The sequence below is a fragment of the Pan troglodytes genome, chromosome 3, assembly GCF_028858775.2.
Source record: "Pan troglodytes isolate AG18354 chromosome 3, NHGRI_mPanTro3-v2.0_pri, whole genome shotgun sequence".
Classification (NCBI taxonomy): domain Eukaryota; kingdom Metazoa; phylum Chordata; class Mammalia; order Primates; family Hominidae; genus Pan; species Pan troglodytes.
Window position 1 is genome coordinate 90212218 of NC_072401.2, and position 17430 is coordinate 90229647.

General features: G+C 37.5%; 1 protein-coding gene across 16 annotated transcripts in view; it reads right to left on the reverse strand.

Moving 5' to 3' along the window:
* FAM13A (family with sequence similarity 13 member A) overlaps positions 1 to 17430 on the reverse strand; it is a 379627-nt gene that overhangs the window by 114066 nt on the left and 248131 nt on the right. For all 16 annotated transcript variants that reach the window (XM_063809674.1, XM_063809673.1, XM_063809676.1 and 13 more), the window contains one exon: positions 10555 to 10718. In XM_063809674.1, coding sequence (XP_063665744.1) covers positions 10555 to 10718 — 164 coding nt within the window. The remainder of the gene's footprint in view (positions 1 to 10554; positions 10719 to 17430) is intronic.

The window sequence follows — 17430 nt, forward strand, 5'->3', positions numbered from 1 at the left end:
GACTCATCTAGAAAAAAAGGGGAAAGTGATGATATAAAGGAGGGAGGTAGCCTCCAACATAGCCCTTGAGTGAGAGGGGATTAGACTCAGAGTACACATACGAGAATACACGTACATGACCCTAGAGAGGTGCGGGTTCAGCTCATCCACTGTAATGGGAAAGAAGGCAGAGTATAAGGATGCAGATGTGAATATGTTGGCAGATTTGGGAGGTAGGAGGATAAGAGCAGTCTTTCCTGATTGCTGCTTGAAAAAAAATAGAAGCCTCTGGACTGTGCTATTATATTTTGTAGATCTAAACCATGCTCATATCTCTATTGAATTGAAAGTTAATGTTCTCAGAAAATGAAGGTGGGAGGGAGAAGAGTGAGAATCCTAAATTAGTTTTTTGAAAAATTAGGTTCAGATTTTTGACAAGAGGGCCAAAACACCAATTCCATGGGAAAATAATATTCTTTTCAGCAAATGGTGCTGGGACAACTGGATATACACATGCAAAAGAATGAAACTAGACTCATACCATACAGCATATGTAAAAACTAACTCAAAATGGATCAAAGACCAAAATGGATCAAAGACCTAAATGGATCAAAGACCTAAATAAAACTATAAAACTCTTAGAAAAAAACTCAGATGTAAATCTTCATGATCTTACATTATGCAACAGTTTATTAGATGTGTCATCAACATTATAAACAAGAAAATAATAGATTAATTGGACTTCATCAAAATTAAAAATTTTGTGCTTCAAAGGACACTATCAAAAAATTGAAAAGCAGGTACAGTGGCTCATGCCTGTAATCCCAGCACTTTGGGAGGCCTAGCTGGGCCAATCACAAGGTCAGGAGTTCAAGACCAGCCTGACCAACATGGTGAAACCCTGTCTTTACTAGAAATACAAAAATTAGCCAGGCATGGTGGCATGTGCCTGTAATCCCAGCTACTCAGGAGGCTGAGGCAGGAGAACCATTTGAACCCGGGAGGCGGAGGTTGCAGTGAGCCGAGATCACGCCACTGCACTCCAGCCTGGGTGACAGAGTGAGACTCTGTCTCAAAAAAAAAAAAAAAAATTGAAAAGACAACCCATAGAATATGAGAAAATATTTGCATATCATATATCTGATAAGGGTCTTATATCCAGAATAAAGAATTAACAGAGAATTTGATAAGACATTTATCTAAAGAAGATATAGTATTGGCCATTAAACACATGAAAAGATGTTCAACATCATTATTCATTGGGGCAATGCAAATCAAAACACAATGAGACATCGCTTCACATCCAGTAGGATGGCTATAATAAAAAAACAGATGGTAACAATTGTTGGTGAAGATGTAGTGAAACTGGAACCATCAAACATTGTTGAAAGGAATGCAAAATCAGGCAGCTGCTTTGTCATTCCTCAAAAAGTTAAACATAGAGTTAACATATGATTCAGCAATTCCACCCCTAGGCTTATATCCAAGAGAACTGAAAATATATGCCCGTACGAAGGCTTCTACAGAAATGTTCATCCTAGCATTATTCATAATAGCCAAAAAGTAGATCCAACCCAAATGTACGTCAACTAATGAGTGGATAAGCAAAATGTGGTTCATACATACAATGAAATATTTATTTATTCAGACATAAAAAGGAGTGAAGTACTGATACATGCTACAACATGGATGAGCCTTCAAAACATATGCTAAGTGAAAGAAGAGAGACACAAAAGAACACATACTATGTGATTCTATTTATATAAAATGTGCAAGAGTTAGAGGGAATTTCATAGACAAGAAGAAATTTAAACTGACTATTGACAAAGTGGGAGAAGGACACTCCAGATAAAAGGGAAAATGTTAGCAGAGATACGGAACTGTGAAATTACTGGGAAACATTTGAAATAATGTGGTTGTAATGTAGCTCAGATATAGAATGAAGAACCACAGAAGCGTAAACCAGGAAGGCAGGCTTAGCCAGATTTTTAAAGACCTTTGAAGACCTTGAACTTAATTCAACAAATCCTCTTTGCTTTTACATCACTTCTATTGTGCTGCTTTTAAACATCTTTCTATTATATACTATTGTTAATCACGTATAAGTTTGTCAAATTAATGGACTGGTAGACATCTAACAATACACTCCACACCTTAGTTATGTCTGGCCCCTCAGGGCCCAGCGCATATGTGCCGTACATAGATTGTGCCCAATAACAATCTGTTAACTTTGAATTACTAAAATAAATTCAGCTAAGATCACAGGAGTCCAGATATACTCTGTTGATCTAAATGCCACTAGAAATTATCTGAAGATATGACAATACATTTCTTTACCATTACTTATCTACCATTTCATCAACTACTCATACTGTAAACAGAATTAGAAAAAAAATTTAATTGAAGTTTGGATTCCAGTAAAATGTCAAAATTCAAGTAGTCATAGCAATTGTATTGAAGGGCAGATTTTTGTGAATGAGTAAAGAACAATTTGTTCTTCAATAATCAAAATACTGAGAGAAATATCGGAGACTTTCATTTGGAAAGGAGACTGAAATTAAGCCTAGAAAATATTTTACATAGATATTTCACTTATACGAAATAGTTTATCTAAGGCCTTGGGATATTTTTTCATGGGAGCTAGTGGCGGTCAAGAACAAATTACAAAATGGTTTGCATGCAAAGATAGAGTTAGGTATTTCTTCTAATCCAGTTTGAGAGGTTGGGGCCCTTTTCGAGTCTACCTTTCAATACCTCTTTCTTATGAAAGCCAGAGAGTGGAAACATCTCCGGAAATGGCAGTTCTGCAGGGGAATTGCGTGCTGAAGCGCACGCTGTGCTTTTCACAAGGCAGCCTGAGACACTCCCTCATTCATATGGGTGCTACTTTAGCTGCCCCCGCAGTCGGCTATGATATTTGGTAATTTTTCAAATTATATTGTACATGTGATTATAAGTCTTGTATCTAAGAATCCTTGCTTCATTTCAGCTTCAGTAGTCAATTAAAAAATTCTGAAACTTGGCTCCAAGTAGCAGAGAGTGAAACACTGTAAGGGAACAAACACATGTTCAGGAAGTAATTGGAGTGCCCTTTATGAAGTACAAACACAGGATAGTTATGACTGCTTTTTTTGCTGGCTGGACTTCAGAAATGAAGTCAGTCATATTTAATTGCAGATTAGATACCCTGAAGGGCAATGGTTACAGTTAATGTTGTTGAACACTGATTCATGATTAATATTGCTGAAAGTTTGATTCTCATGAAATGCACTATTGTAATACAATATTAAATTATAAAGTGTTCTTTGACAAGTGTCACAAGGCACAAACTTTCTGCCACAAGTGCAGAGAGCTGCAGAGAAATGTTACGAGCCTTGTAAAACAATGAATTTCTCCCAGATAGATGGACAGACGTGCAACAAGATGGACAGCGATGATGTGGGGACAATGAGAGCGCACGGCTGTCCTGACTTCTGTAGTATCTCTAAGGGTGTGCAGTACAGGGTTCCCTTGGGTCAGTACTTTCCAAGGACCTGAAGAGAGAAAACTGACACATTAAAAAATTATATTATTTTAGAGTCAGACTTCAATCTCTAACCTAGGTCTAGGTCAGCTAGATGAAGAAAGGTCAGTGTTCTCATCTGACGGTGGAATTCAAATTCAAATTGGGCACATGTAACAATATCACAATAGCAACTAGGGCAGCAGCAACTGAGTACATGCCCCCTCAGTGCTAGCGTGGACACAAAAGAGACCTAAGACACAGTCTCTCTTCTTCAGAAACTCATAATCAGGTTGGAAAGAAAATATAAACACATACTTTTTATGTGGGAAAGGAACTCAAGGTAGAAGTCAGGTAGGAAATAATAGTGAAATAATCACAGCCTGAAACTGTATTTAATCTCAGCCTGACTCTATAATAACTACATGATCTTGGATAATTCACCTAACTCAATAAATATTTGTGAAATGAACAACCTTTCCAGAATCATGGGTTCTTCATCCAAGGTCATTTTGCAGATCTGACATTATTATTACAGGGCTGCCTGACAGAAGTGTGATATAGCCAAAAAATGTTATACATAGGATTATTATAATTTGTAAAGCAAATATCAAGACAAAATATGACACGTGATCGGATCATGAAGAGACTATCTGGAACCAAGATAGTCCTGGAAAGTGTGGGTTCTCTGATGGCTCTAGGTATGAGGAAAAGACAAGCATAGAGTTGGGGGAAAGACAGTTGGAGAGGCAGGTAGAGGGCAGGGCAAGGGGTTCCTTGTAGGCTAGGCACAAGTAAGCCATTATATAGTTCTGAGCAGGAGTGGAGTCTGTTTGAACTCCGTGTCTACAGAGATGGTAAGCGGTGAGGAAGCTGTGGGGCCAAATAAAGACAGTGAGCAGTGAGGTTGTCAAAGAGCATTCTGGAGTTGGCTGGCTATGACTGGATGACAGGGGTAAGGAGTAGGGGAAGGGTTTGGGTTATCTGAGGGACTGGGAAGACAAGTCTGCTAGTTAGAGTGACATGAATGTGGCTCAGTAGAAAATTCTGAATGGGAAATACAGAACCAGAAGCCATCATATATACAGTTAAGAGTTGAAGACAGAGGCACTGGAATAATTTGTGTGACAAAAATGAATCCAGTACATTAGTGGAATGGATAAAATATAATAATTATCTAACCACAAGGTGATGGAGACCTACATTAGGGTTGAGGATCACGAGGGAAAAAATGAGGAAAAGGATGTTGGAGACATTGAAAAAAAACACTGACAAGGCTTGGTGACTGATGATAGAAAAGGTTTTGAGTCTGGTGGTCGGGAGAATGAAACACAGAACAAAGTTGAGAGGGAAAAATGAGAGTGAGTTCTGTTTGGGCATAGTGAGTTTAAGGTACATCCTGAAGTGGAGATTGTCTGGCAGCCACTGGAGAACTAGGACTGAGCTCAGGCCTGAGATACTGATTTCTTATTTTTTCCTTCTGTGGCACTAGATTAGCCATGGAAGGAACAGCAGACAGACAGAGCAGACAGCCCAGGAAGGAGACTTTGAGGACGCTGCATTTTGGACAGAAGGGCGAGGGAAGGAACATCGCAGCAGGAGGAAGCAATACAGGAAATAGAATTTTCAAGAATCTGTGAAGCACCACAATACATATACTATAATGAATTAAAAAAAATTGAAAAAATGTGTGAGATACATTCCTGGGGAAATCCATAGAGATAAGTCTGGAAGAACACATTATCAAACCTGTAATAGCAGTTACCCCTGGGGGAGAAAGGAGTGAATTAGAATCGTGAAGCAAGAGAATCAAAGGGAACTTTAGCCATCAGTGATGTATCAAATTTTTTAAGAGGAATGTATTTTCTAAATAATGAAAAAGTATTGGGAAAAGGAATAAATAGATAAGAAAGTACTTTTAGAATAGAACAACTCTCATCTGAAACACACTCTCCCACGGTAAGATTTATTTTTAATAGACATTGAAAAGTGATTTATTATGTTTCCCCCATTTATCTATCAAATTAAGAACACACCTGTAACACAAGCAGACATTTTCTTTATATATTCTTCATATTATTTTAGATAAATACTTGGCATAGTGGTAGCTATTTCTTTATTCTCTTTATAGAAAATAAAAACATTTAATATTAATCTCTTTATGAGACAACCGAGTACAAAACTTTCATTAATTGTCAGCTTATTTATAGTACCTTGAAAGAAGGCCATGAAGTTCTGTTTACACTCGAACCTAATGACAATTTTCCTAGAGTCACAGAGCTTGTCTTAATCCCAGTAGCAAACTGGTTAACTTTTCTGCTTACAAACAATGGAACTATGATTTTTTATGAAATTTCCAAGATGTTTCAGCTTTTTCTTTCTGTTTTAACATCTCCCCGAAATACTGATTACTTCAATAACTTTTGATGACAGTACAGTAAGCTACAAATTGGAATCCTGCCAGGATGAGAAAACAAAGAGCTTTTCCCCCTCTTCCTCTCCCTCCTTAGGAATCACCTTTTGTGAGAACCTGACCTTTATTCCTGCCACCATGCTCTGATGTAGTCAAAGAAAAGTATGAAGGACAAAAATCTCTTGAAATGTAACAAACATTAACTCTCTCTACAGACAGCATTGGCTTAATAACAATGGCTATATTTTAGCATTTCGTAATCAAGTGACATTCTTGTTAAAGCATATCCCTCCTCACTCCAACTTTTTTTGCATTTGTATTTGTTTAAACAGTATTATTGAGGTATATTTTACAAATCATAAAACCCACCTATTTCTACAATTCAGTGACTTTTAGTAACTTTACCAAGTGATATTACCATTTAAGACTAGGACAAATAATAAATTGTTAAGTAGAAGATTTGGAGAAAGATTTTGTGGGCTCTGTGTATTTTCCACACACGCACATTTATTTTTTAATTTAAAATATATGAACTAGCCAATAACTTGTTCTGGCAAGTAACTGCAAATGAAAAGAGCTTCATAATTTCATTTTTGAAATAAAAATATGATTACGTTATGTTACACATTTAACATGATTTGGTTACTTCAAAGATATATAAAGGAATTAAAATTTATTTTTAATTATCTCCAATTATCTTTTGATAATTTGTCTCACAAGGAGGTAAATCAAATTAAAAAGTAAACATCTCTTCACAGATACAGTAGATCTATGGATAGAGACAGGAAGTTGAAAAAGTTTCTGTGTGATAGAGGTGGCCAGGTTAAACATGGATAATGTAGTTGTATCTAGACCTTTAAGGTTGTCTGGCTCTACTTTTAGAAACTAGAAAGTTAGGCTGGACATGGTGGTTCATGCCTGTAATCCCAGCACTTTGAGAGGCCAAGGTGGTTAGATTGGTGGATCGCTTGAGCTCAGGAAGTCAAAGCTGCAGTGAGCTGAGATTGCACCACTGCACTCTAGCCTGGGCAATATAGTTAAAGCCTGTCTTAAAAAACAAACAAACTAGAAAAAATATAAGAAATTTATAAATACAGCTATGCATTTGTTTTAACTGGGGATAATATATGCCAACCAGAAGAACAAATAGTTGCTACAGCAATGGCTAGCTGTTCCTTCTTTCCATAACCTCACTTCTTGATTTGTATCTCAGAAATACTGATTCATTCTCCAAAAGGAGAGTCTTGTTAACTTGGAAGCAGGAAACTTATTTTCATTTTCTGATTGGATGAATAAAAATTACATAAACAACAGGCCGGGTGCAGTGGCTCACGCCTGTAATCCCAGCACTTTGGGAGGCCAAGGCGGGTGGATCACGAGGTCAGGAGATCGCGACCATCCTGGCTAACACGGTGAAACCCCGTCTCTACTAAAAAAATACAAAAAAATTAGCTGGGCTTGGTGGCAGCCGCCTGTAGTCCCAGCTACTCAGGAGGCTGAGGCAGGAGAATGGCGTGAACCCAGGAGGCGGAGCTTGCAGTGAGCGGAGATTGAGCCACTGCACTCCAGCCTGGGCGACTGAGCGAGACTCTGTCTCAAAAAAAAAAAAAAATTACATAAACAACAAACATTTGACTTTTTCTTTTTACTATTTCACTTAAGGCATTTTTGACATAATTCTTTACAAGGTAATCTGGCAAAATAACATTGACACTAGCTCTTGTCACCTAGCCACTTGACTCTGATTTTAAAGAGGACCAGTATTTTGTATCTGTGCCCCTTACTCTTTTCCAACTGTTCCTCATTGGCCAAGGCTAATTCTTCTATTGCTTATGACCTTCTCTCTCCACCATGCAGAAGGTGTCCTGCCTAGACTGTTTGTTCAGATAAGCTATAATGTGAAAAGTGTCCTTGTGGTTGTACAGCGCTCAAGCTGCCTTACACAAGACATGGCCACCTGGTCTCTGGATTCCCTCCTGGAGGTCCTTGTTCTATTACCTCCTGGCTTGCAACATCAGCTTCTCCTCTCCACTGGCTCTGCCCATTAAGCGTCTAAACGTGCCTACATTTGATTCATTAAAATATTTAAAAACCCCAGATGAAACACAATAAACATTGAAAAACTCCAACCCTTTCTGGACCAAGCCCTCCTGTAAGCAGTAGTCTATTCTCTCCCACACCTTCAAGGGACAAAGACTCGTCCACACCTGCTCATTCTCAGTAAGTGACAATGACTTCGGGAAGGCTCTTACTTGCGCTGAATTGCTCCAAAGGCCTGCTTGCTGGTCTACCAGCACCTCTTACTTTCATTTTTCCTTGTTCCTTTCCTTTCCATGGTTGTCATGGGATCTTTGATAAGATACAAATGAATTTATATCATTTTTCTACTTATATTCCTAGAATTACTCCCTATTGTTTTCAAGAGAAAATACAAATATGGGATATAGTTTTTCACGATCTGACCTATTTAGCTTAGTCTCTTAATTCACCTTTACCTTCCCCTACATTCTACATTGTAAACTGCAGATGTCCTGAATCCACTGCTACACTTGCAGTTCTCCCCCAAATTGTCCTCACTGCCCTGAATGTCCTCACATTTGTTGCTTTTTCTTCCAGGGGCACCCTTATCTCTATTTCCCTGCCTGATAAACTCATATGTGTTTTGTATTGTATTTGAATTGTATTTTATGTTTCTATGTATTTTGAATTGTATTTTATGTTTCTCAAGAGAAGCGCCTGAATCTTATTTATGATTTCAGTGTCTAGTACATAATAGGCATGTAGTAAATGTGTCTTTAAGGCAAATTATTGAATTTTCATTCATTCATCTTCTATCTCCCCAAGTGGGAGATTTACATCTTTCTAGTAAATGCCATATAACTAGATTTCAATAAAGATTAACATCTGTTGAAGGAACCAACGCTGCCATTGCCTCCCAACTCTACCTCTTCTAATCTATCCTGCACACTGATGGAAGGTTACTTTTCCTAATATACTAACTCCCTATGGTATCTATCACCTCCCCTACCCAGCTCAAACTTTCATTGGCTTCGTATTACCTCTGGGATAAAATCGAGGTTCTCCTATTTCGGTTCTTTTGCATTTGCTATTATCTCTGCCTGGAATGCTCTTTCCTTGATTTTTACAGACTTTCTCCCCCTCCTTATGTCTCAGAACAAACTTTCCCTGACTACTCAAACTAAAATGATCTTTGCATCAGTCTATTAAACTGTTATAATTTCTTAATATCTTTCATTTATTAGAGCTGAAATCATCTTCCTCACAGCCTTTTTTTCTATCATCTCTCTCTATTGCTTTCCTCATTAGAATGTACGGTTCCTTAACACAGGGGCCTCGTTGGTTTTGTTCATTGCTCTGCATCTCCAGTCTTAAAGCAGTTCGTGGAACCAGAGGTTAACCACCCAAACATTTGTTCAACGAATGAAAGAATGAAAAAACACATGAACCAGGCATTCAAGGTCCTCTATGACCTGGCCTCACTCCACCTTTCCAGCCTTATCTCCAACTAATTCCAGTTTACAATTTCCAAAATACCTGTTATACCTCCTAAGTAAGCATATCTACAATACTCTTGTCTTCTGTCTCTTCCTATCTAAATTATCTTCATCATCTTCGCCATCTAAATTATCTTCATCAGATCCAGCCCAACTGCTATGTCTTCTATAAGGCAATACAAAGCGGCAAGCTCCTTAACTAAATTATTTCTCTGTTTAATGTCTTCTTTCAACTTCCTGGAGTATTTTTATTTTAAAAATAGGTTATAAGTTATAATAGAAGATATTATTAAAATGAAAATTATATAATTTCTGGAATATAGTAATTCTAGTAGTAAATAAAATTCAAGCTAGTAGTAAATAAAATTCAAGCCCAAATTTACCTATTTTAAGAAAATTGTGGCCGGGCGTGGTGGCTCATGCCTGTAATCCCAGCACTTTGGGAGGCCGAGGTAGAGGGATCATTTGAGGTCAGGAATTCAAGACCAGCCTGACCAACAAGGTGAAACCCCATCTCTACTAAAAATACAAAAAAATTAGCCGGGCATGGTGGCACATGCCTGTAGTCTTAGCTACTTGGGAGGCTGAGGCAGGATAATTGCTTGAATCCGGGAGGTGGAGGTGGCAGTGAGCCGAGATTGCGCCACTGCACTCCAGCCTGGCCAACACAGCGAGACTGTGTCTCAAAAAAAAATTGCAGTTTTTTTTCTTCCAGTATACCAGAGAAGTCTGCTTTCAGTTATAATGTGCAACATACTGGTTAAAAAGCAACATTCAAAATTAGTTTGTGAGAGTTGGTTCTAGTGACAACTTCGATCTCCACTTTAAATTGCAGATATTTTCCACTGAACATGCTATGAAAAAGCATCCAAAAACAACAATTCAACTTTAACTGTGAGCCTAACATAACTTCTGTCGATTAAATCACTTTTTCAATCTGGAAAACAAAACAACTAGAATGCTTCTGTGATAAGAACTATTAGTCAGAAAATTCTCAAAACATAGAGTGAATTTTAAATATCTTTACTGATCTATACCCTGTAAACTCCAGTGGCAGATCAATGCAGAAATACCTACATACGTGGGCCTAAACATAAGAGCGGAAAATGCAATATGGATTGTGTAGATAAAGAAAACATGCCAACCTGGGTACCAACTTGGCACTAATAGCACCCTCTGCTGAATTCATGTCTTCCAAGCAGGCTTTTCTATAACTTAGCCGCAAGCTGAGCTGAGGAATGCCATCAGATAGCTCTGGTTGCAGTACTCTGTGGGCCTGAATAGATCCCTCACTCCTGGATTTTGGGATCTAGAAGAAAAAAAAAAGAGGGGTGGGGGAGAGCTAGATAAATGTTAAGTCTTTCAAATTAAGTTTATGATAAAAGACAATTTATTCCAATTTTGCAATAATCCAATTTATAACACCCCAGAAAAATAACAAGCTAAAAATTAAATTTAAACTACATATAAAAATGATATAGCAAAGGGCACAGGGAAGGGGAGATACAAATATTTCCAAGGAGAACATTCAAACCTTATATACCCCATACCCTAACGAGAAGATTTCTATTCTGGCACTAATCTTCCCCAGGCCCACCCCTCCTTAGAATAATCATTCTATGTAATGAGAAATGATATGGGAGTATGTCAGACTGGCAACTTGGATTGAAGGAAATAAAAAATAGTTGGAAGGAGGCAGGAAAAAAAAAGAGCTAAGAACCACTGGAATAAAGGATGCCAGTGTCTGAAAGGTATTCAGAAATATTTACTACCAATAAGCAAAACACAAATTTGCTGATGGTTTCTATTGTAGCCCTCTTTTGTAGGGCAAAGTAGGATCTAATAAAATTTTGGTTAAGGTAATAAATAGGAAAAACACAAGCTTTTTAGTTTTCTTTTATCTTGGAATGCATGGGCAATATATGTCCCAAATGAATCCCGGGGGTACTGACTTCTCAGACTGTGTCTGAAGTTATGTTCCCTCTAGCCACCAAAATACCTTCATGTTCTCTTATTTTAGATCAGAATGAATATGAATACAATCAATATTCTTTTCCTTTAAAATGTAAAAAATATTATGCCAGAATTGTAGGAAAAATTAGAAACCTCGGATCAACTGTATTTGGTACACTGGAAGCTTTTTCTTGTCTCTAGGATTTTTCCCATGCTTGTCCTTACATCTGGAATGTCATGTGCTCATTGCTGGCCACTCCACTGCTTAAAACCAAACCAATCCTAACTTCCTTTGAGGCTGAGATAACTCCAGTGGACTTTCTCTAACTAACTTCAGGTCTTTTTTTTTTTGAGACAGAGTCTCGCTCTGTCACCCAGGCTGCTGTAATGCAGTGGCGTGATCTTGGCTTACTGCAACCTCCACCTCCTGGGTTCAAGTGATTCTCCTTCCTCAGCCTCCTGAGTAGGTGGGATTACAGGCATGCATCACCAAGTCAGAGTAATTTTTGTATTTTTTGTAGGGATGTGGTTTTACCATGTTGGCCTGGCCAGTCTCAAACTCCTGACTTCAAGTTATCTGCCCACCTCGGCCTCCCAAAGTGCTGGGATTACAGGCTTGAGCCACGGCACCTGGACTTAACTTCAGGTCTTAATGACCTTTCCCAATTCTGAATTTCCATAACACACTACCACATAGTCTACCCTTGATTACACATTGCCTGATACTTTAATCTGAGTTTTCTCATGTTTCTAGGTCATATGGTCTCAATGGGTTCTCTGCAAATAGAGATTAAAGTCTCCTCCTATTGTTTATCTCTTTCTCTCTCCTTTCTTTTATTCTTCTTATTAACATTTTTACCATAAAGTCTAGCAAAGTTTTGGATCTATTAGTAAATACTTATTGTGAGACAATCCACTTGTCAACCACAAGGTATTCTTAAGACATTGACTATCCCGGAGGATAGTCAATAAAACAGATAATTTTTAAAAGTAATATGGGAATAATTATAAACATAAATATTGAATAAATTCATGCCTCTATGAAGATTATATAAAAACAATATATGAAGAAATATGTATAATTATGACTTGTCAACTAAAAATAACATTAATTTACAAAACCAAACAACACACGCAAACAAAATATATGAACATAATTTGGCAAAAAGGTATATTTAGGATAGAGCAAAATGAACACTCAATAAAAGCTAGTTTTTATTATTATTGTTGTTACATAAAATTTGCCCAAATCTGGTGACTGACAATTAATTTTTCATGACATTTCTTTGCAGAGCATTCTTAAGCTCATAAAATCAGGAAAGCAAGGAAAAAATTTTTAAATATTATAAACTTACAAAAATACTTCTGTAGTCCATATTTGCTGAGACTGACTTTTTTATTGACAAAAATTATATATATTCATCCTGTACAACATGTTGTTCTGAAATATGTATACACTGTGGAACAGCTAAACAGATAATTAACATATGCGTTACCTCACATACATTTTTTGTGGTGAGAAAACTTCAAATCTACTCTTTTAGCAATTTTCAAGAATACCAAGAATACTTTTTTAAAAAAACATTAATAGCAAGAACATGAAAGTAAAAATATATGCTGTTATATATTTCATTAAGGAGCTCCTTTTGCATGTGATTATTTTTCATAAGAGTAGACATGAAAAATCAATAAAACCACTGAAAATGCAGTAAGATTTCAAACTAATTAGCCAAAAATCTCACATTTAGATTTAGTTCCCTGCCCATATTAAAGCAAGCACAAGGACAGTTGTTTGACAACATTTCATGGTGTTAAAATGAGGAGACTGTGATGGTTAATACTGAGTGTCAACTTGATAGAAGGATGCAAAGTACTGTTCCTGGGTGTGTCTGTGAGTCAGTGGGCTCCATTTGAGTCAGTGGACTGGGAAGAGCAGACCCACCCTCAGTCTAGGTGGACACCATCTAGTCAGCTGCCAGCTCAGCTAGGATAAAAGCAGGCAGAGGAACGTGGAAGGACTAGACTGGCTGAGTGTTCAAGCCTCCATCTTTCTCCTGTGCTGGATGCTTCCTGCCCTTGAACACCAGACTCCAAGTTCTTCGGCTTTTGGACTCTTGGACTTACACCAGTGGTTTGCCAGGGGCTCTTGGGCCTTTGGCCACAGATTGAAGGCTCCACTATCGGCTTCCCTACTTTTGAGGTTTTGGGACTCAGACTGGCTTCCTAGCTCCTTAGCTTGCAGACAGCCTATTGTGGGACTTCACCTTGTGATCGTGTGAGTCAATTCTCCTAATAAACTCCTCTTCATAATAAACATCTATCCTATTAGTTCTGTCCCTCTAGTGAACCCTGACTAATATAAAAGAAAACTCCATGCTTTTATAAAACATATTCTAATCGAGGGGAAGACAGACAAGAAGTGGGCCCAGGAGGCCATTTAGACCCACCTTATCTCAGCAAGAGTTGCTAGTGGCTCCATGAGGCTCAGGCAAGCCCTGCTAGTCAGGGACTGCAAATCGCGCCAACAGCCTTACCGTAATAAATGGAGTGAATGTGCTGGAAAGACATACCTGCAGCCTCTCTCATAACATGTGGCTGAAGCAGCAAAATGGCCAAGGGTTGGGGATACAGACTGGGGAGGCCAGCTTTCTCTTTCCACTGTAGTTTTAACTGACATCCACTAGTTCACACCACCCTTTGCTTCTTTCTTTTAGTCATTTCTTCATTTATTTGATCATTTAGTAACTTTTGTATGTGAAGGTAAAAACTATAAAATCCCCCAAACCATCTATGATGAACACTTTGCTCATAAGAATTCTGCCACTGGCTATTTGAGATAAAGATCTAGGTATACGCTGTGTGATTTATGTGTACAACTAAAATACAAAAAATTACAGGAATCTCAAAAAGAATACATTCCATGCATGTATCTGCAAGAGCGCAGTAGCTCTAATTGTGGCATTTTAAAGGTGCTTTAGTATTTAACATGCCATGGGAATAAAAACAAATGAATGTTCTTTGAGACAGTAAAATTAGGAAACATTCTCTTAAATCCTGGTGCTGCTGCTGTTATAATTAATATTTACTGAGCACTTATTCTGTGCCAGGCATGGTTCCAAGAGATTTACATAAACCAACCCATTTAATTCTCACAATCACCCAAGGAGTCAAGAGCTGTTATTATTATCATTTGAAAGATGAGGAAACTGAGGCACAAAAAATTTCATTTGTTCCGAGGAGTAAGTGGCAGAGTTACCATCAGAACCCAGATAGGCCTCAGTACCTGTGCTTAACCACTAGTCTATATACTTGGTTACATGTTAAATGTTGGAATTGCAAGAATAAATGGCATTTTAAATGAAATTCATACTACCTACCATAATGCAACCATTTTCTTTTTTCTTTTTTGGGTATTAGAAGTTAAATTTTTCTTTTCTTTCAATTTATTTCTCTGGCACCTGTTGAAGCATTCTAGAAACATAGCCTTAGGAAAAAAAATCGAATTTGAGGACAAAACTAGATGGAAGATATGTTCATCATATTTTTATTTATAATAGAATGAAAATGTAAGCATTCTAAATAACCAAATTGCTATCATATGTAAATTATGGCATATACACATGATAAAGGATTACCCAGCCATTAAAATACTTATAAAGTTTTAAATAAGATAGTAAAGTACTTTTTATGAGACATAGTATGAGCTAGTTTAGCAAATAAAAAAGCAAAAGGAGGTAGATATATACCTCCAATAAAACTAGGGTCTACATACTTAAAACACACAATAATTTGTTTTGAAAGTCAAAAAACAAATTGTCACAGTCAACACTAAAAATATTTTAAGATGGTCTAATCTTTAAAAATTGAATAAGGAACCCATCACCAAAAAAAAAAAAATATGTGATACCAGGCACTAATTAACCCTGATAAATTAATGTGACTGAAAATAAAAAATACATTAAAATATCATGCCTCAATCTTAATTTTTATACATTGCCATCATATAACTGTGATGATACAACAGTAAGCTGTAAGGCTCTCTGTTCCACAGGAGAGTGTACGAATTATCTGCCATGCTAAGTGGACATGAAGCAGGAGGGATTTCGTTTACTGGACAGCTTCTTTTCATTGTGGAGGAATAGAAGGTTTCTCCACTTAAAAGTTTCTTCCCAGAAAAGTAATGTGCTTGTGAGTCAACTGCAGGAAAATTTAAAATAATAATTTAGTAAGCTATTATGAGACAGTATTGTTAGTAAGTAATTTTTAAAAGCTTAGGCATAATAAACTGATAGTTTAGACTTAGGAGTCACCCTAAGCACTGTTCAGTTGCTGTGCTGGCATTTTGAAAGTACAAAAACTCTAAGTGTGGACCGGGCATGGTGGCTCACACCTGTAATCCTAGCACTTTGGGAGGCCGAGATGGGGGGACTGCTTGAGACCAGGAGGTCGAGACAAGCCTCAGTGACATAATGAGACCCTGTCTCTACAAAATAATTAAAAAAAAAAATAGCCAGGCCTTGTAGAGTCCACCTGTAGTCCCAACTACTTGGGAAGCTGAGGTGGGAGAATGGCTTGAGTCCAGGAGGTTGAGGCTGCAGTGAGCTGTGACCATGCCACTGCACTCTCATCTGTGTGACAGAGTGAGACCCTGTCTCAACATCCCCACCTCCAAAACAAATAAACAAAAAACCAAAAAACCCCCCAAAAAACAAAAAACCCAAACTCTAACTGTGTTCTTTTCATGGACTCCATATTCTTCATCAGGTACTTTGAGAAGTGATTAGAAAAGGACAGAAAATTATATTCAAGGCTTAAATGATTATGAAAGATTGAGATCGAAGGACAAAAGGAGTAGCACTAACTTTTAACACTTAGATTTTCTCAAGAAAGTTAACCAGTCCTCCTCATTATCTTTGGCCTTTTCTCTCCCCGACCTGTCACTTGTATGGAAGATGGCAAAGCTTCTTGCCTCTCTTTCATGTTCGTTAAACTCATAATCTTCATAAGAAGAAATGTGAAATAACAAAGTATCAGAAAAGAGATGCTTAGTTCTGAATTTACAAAAAAAGATACATAGTTTTAATTTAAAGACCACAAAAACTCCAAATCATAAAAAAGCCTTTGTTTTTGCTTAAAAAAAGTTTCATTTAGCTTTCCAAAAAAGAGATTTGTTTACTAAACTGCTGCTACTCTCCTCATAGATAATTTAATGAATCTCTTCTGTGCCTGCCACAGTGCTAGCTAATTAATGTTCCATTTTTTTTTCTGAGAAAATTATTAACATGCTTTAGGGAATATATATTTTTAGGAGGGGAGTAGTTTCTTACACATGCTTATCTTTTTTATAATAGTAAAAATGGGACAATGTTAAACAGTTATAACTAATTAAAATCTCATCTTGATCCAAGTTTTAGAGCAAGTCTGTATTTTAGCATAACTCAATTTAACTTTGTTAGAAAAATCACTCATAGATGAGAAAAAAGAAATTTGATACTTTTGAAAAGGTTTATGTTGATGCCAAGCGTGGTGGCTCACCCCTGTAATCCCAGCACTTTGGCAGGCGAAGGCGGGTGGATCACTTGAGGCCAGGAGTTCGAGACCAGCCTGGCCAACATGGTGAAACCCTGTCAGTACTAAAAATAAAAAAATTAGCCAGGCATGGTGGCGCATGCCTGCAATATCAGCTACTCAGGAGGCTGAGGCAGGAGAATCGCTTGAACCTGGGAGGCGGAGGTTGCAGTGAGTGAAGATTGTGCCACTGCACTCCAGCCTGGGCAACAGAGCAAGATTCTGCCTCAAAAAAAAAATAAGCTTATCTTGAAATATAAGAGATCAAATCAATTACAGGTTCACAGTGTGGCCCAAGCAAGTAACACTCCTTAGTTCTTTGCTTTCCTCAACTCTGCCCCTCTCAGCTCCTCTCTCTTCTGCAAACTGGGAAGTGCCATTCCAGCAGAAATGTTTGTGGGTTTTGTTAACTGCTATAGCCCTGCCTCATAGAATAGCACTTAGCAAACAGTAGGTGACCACTAAATGTTTGTATAATGACTAAGAAACTAAATAATAGC